The 1,671-nt window shown below is 61.6% G+C and overlaps 1 protein-coding gene across 1 annotated transcript in view; it reads left to right on the top strand.

The window, feature by feature from the left end:
* Positions 1 to 1,671, top strand: part of CRYBB3 (crystallin, beta B3) — a gene marked incomplete at its 3' end in the record, with an annotated part of 2,190 nt that overhangs the window by 401 nt on the left and 118 nt on the right. The window contains 4 exon segments of the mRNA XM_010295315.1: positions 135 to 217; positions 1,099 to 1,217; positions 1,335 to 1,467; positions 1,610 to 1,671. The exon segment at positions 1,610 to 1,671 is cut by the window's right edge and continues 118 nt beyond it. Of these exon segments, the coding sequence (XP_010293617.1) occupies positions 135 to 217; positions 1,099 to 1,217; positions 1,335 to 1,467; positions 1,610 to 1,671 (397 nt within the window).

The following is a 1,671-nucleotide window of genomic DNA, read 5'->3' as shown; positions in this document are numbered from 1 at the left end:
TGCCGGTCTGGCGTGCAGCTGCGCAGCGTTTTAATCCAGGAGATAAAGTATCCTGTCACAGTGGGGATCGGCTGTAGGTTTGAGCAGTGAAACTCCCTGGACATTTTTTTAGGTTGTAATTCTCATGCTCGTAGGTTGGTTAGAGGTAAATCAGCTGTGGCTCTTCCCGCAGCTTGGGAAGCCGGGCAAAGACGCTCCTGGCCGGGGAAGGCTGGAGGTGGGAGCAGATCTTGCAAATGGGGTGAAGAGGTGCTGGGAGCTTCGGCTGCTTATTGCTTTGGGGTGGAGAGAAGTTCCTGAGGACCACAGGTGTCACCTCCGTCCCTCAATATGCCCTGCCACACGGGTCTGCAGGAGGCTCTGCCCTTGTCCCAGGCTCAGGGGTTTCGGCCGGGACCCCTTGAGGGCAGGGGCTGGGGGTGCCTGGCTGTGCAGCCTGGCTGCCGTGCTGACCCTCCTGCTCCCCAAATTGTGCTGGGCACCCTGGACCCTGCTCCCCACCACGCTCTGGCCGCTGGCACTGGCTCAAACCCATTCTGCAGCTCAGCCTCGAGGCTCTGCTGGGAGCAGGAGGTCCCGGGGAGGCGTTGCAGTCTCTGCAGCTGCCAGGGCTTAGAGGAAAACACCAAAACCCACACTTGTTCCAGGTCAGGCCAGGGGAACAAGGGGATCTGGAGGGAGCGGTGAGGAAGAAAGGATGGGCCATGACTGGGCTGGGGGCAGGACACAGCAGCCCGTGGCCCTGGAGGTCTCTTAGCACAAACCCTCTGCACCTTTGATGCTGTGTTTGAGTGCGTCAATTTGCTTTCAGCCTGTCACGGATGAAATATCAGCCTGTGTATTACCAAGCAAACATCTCTGGCCAATACCCGGCTGCAGAGTGAAGCCCAGGAGCCGCCTGTCGAGGCAGAGGCACGTGGTGGGATCCGTCTCTGCTGCAGGAAGGAGCGACGTCGTTGTGGAGTGGCAGGGACTGAGGGGGCACGGCCGGAGCACTTCACTCTGCTGCTGCTTCCGTTTGCCGAGGGGGGTCCTGTGCCAGTGCAGGGTGTTCCCCCGCAGCGTGGCGGCAGCTGATGGTGTCTCTCCCCACCTTAGATCACGATCTATGAGCTGGAGAATTTCCAGGGGAAGAAGTGCGAGCTGACGGAGGAGCTTTCCAACATCACTGAGAAAGAGCTGGAGAAGGTGGGCTCCATCCAGGTGGAATGTGGCCCGTAAGTCTGGGTTGTGGGGGGACAGGGAGAGCATCCCCCTGCAGTGCTGCCTCGTGCTGTGGGGTGCTCCCCCCGTGCGCCAGTGGCCGTGCCGTCCCCAACCCTCTGGTCCCACAGGTGGCTGGGCTTCGAGCGGCAAGCCTTCGCCGGGGAGCAGTTTGTGCTGGAGAAGGGAGACTACCCGCGCTGGGACTCCTGGTCCAACAGCCACAACAGCGACAGCCTGATGTCCGTCCGTCCCCTCCAGATCGTGAGTAGTGGCCGTGTTGGGGTGTCTGTGCCCCTGGGGACATGCAGCACGGCCACAGCAATGGGGACTGCCAGGCTGGGAGGGTCTCGGGGGGCTGGGGGCATGCAGGGCAGGGCAGCCCCTGACCCGTGCTTTCCCCCAGGACAGCCCCGACCACAAGATCCACCTCTTTGAGAATGTGGGCTACACCGGGCGAAAGATGGA

The sequence above is a fragment of the Phaethon lepturus genome, unplaced genomic scaffold, assembly GCF_000687285.1.
Source record: "Phaethon lepturus isolate BGI_N335 unplaced genomic scaffold, ASM68728v1 scaffold24329, whole genome shotgun sequence".
Taxonomy (NCBI): Eukaryota; Metazoa; Chordata; class Aves; order Phaethontiformes; family Phaethontidae; genus Phaethon; species Phaethon lepturus.
The sequence above is the reverse complement of the archived record's forward strand: the minus strand, read 5'-3'. Positions and strand labels throughout refer to the sequence as shown.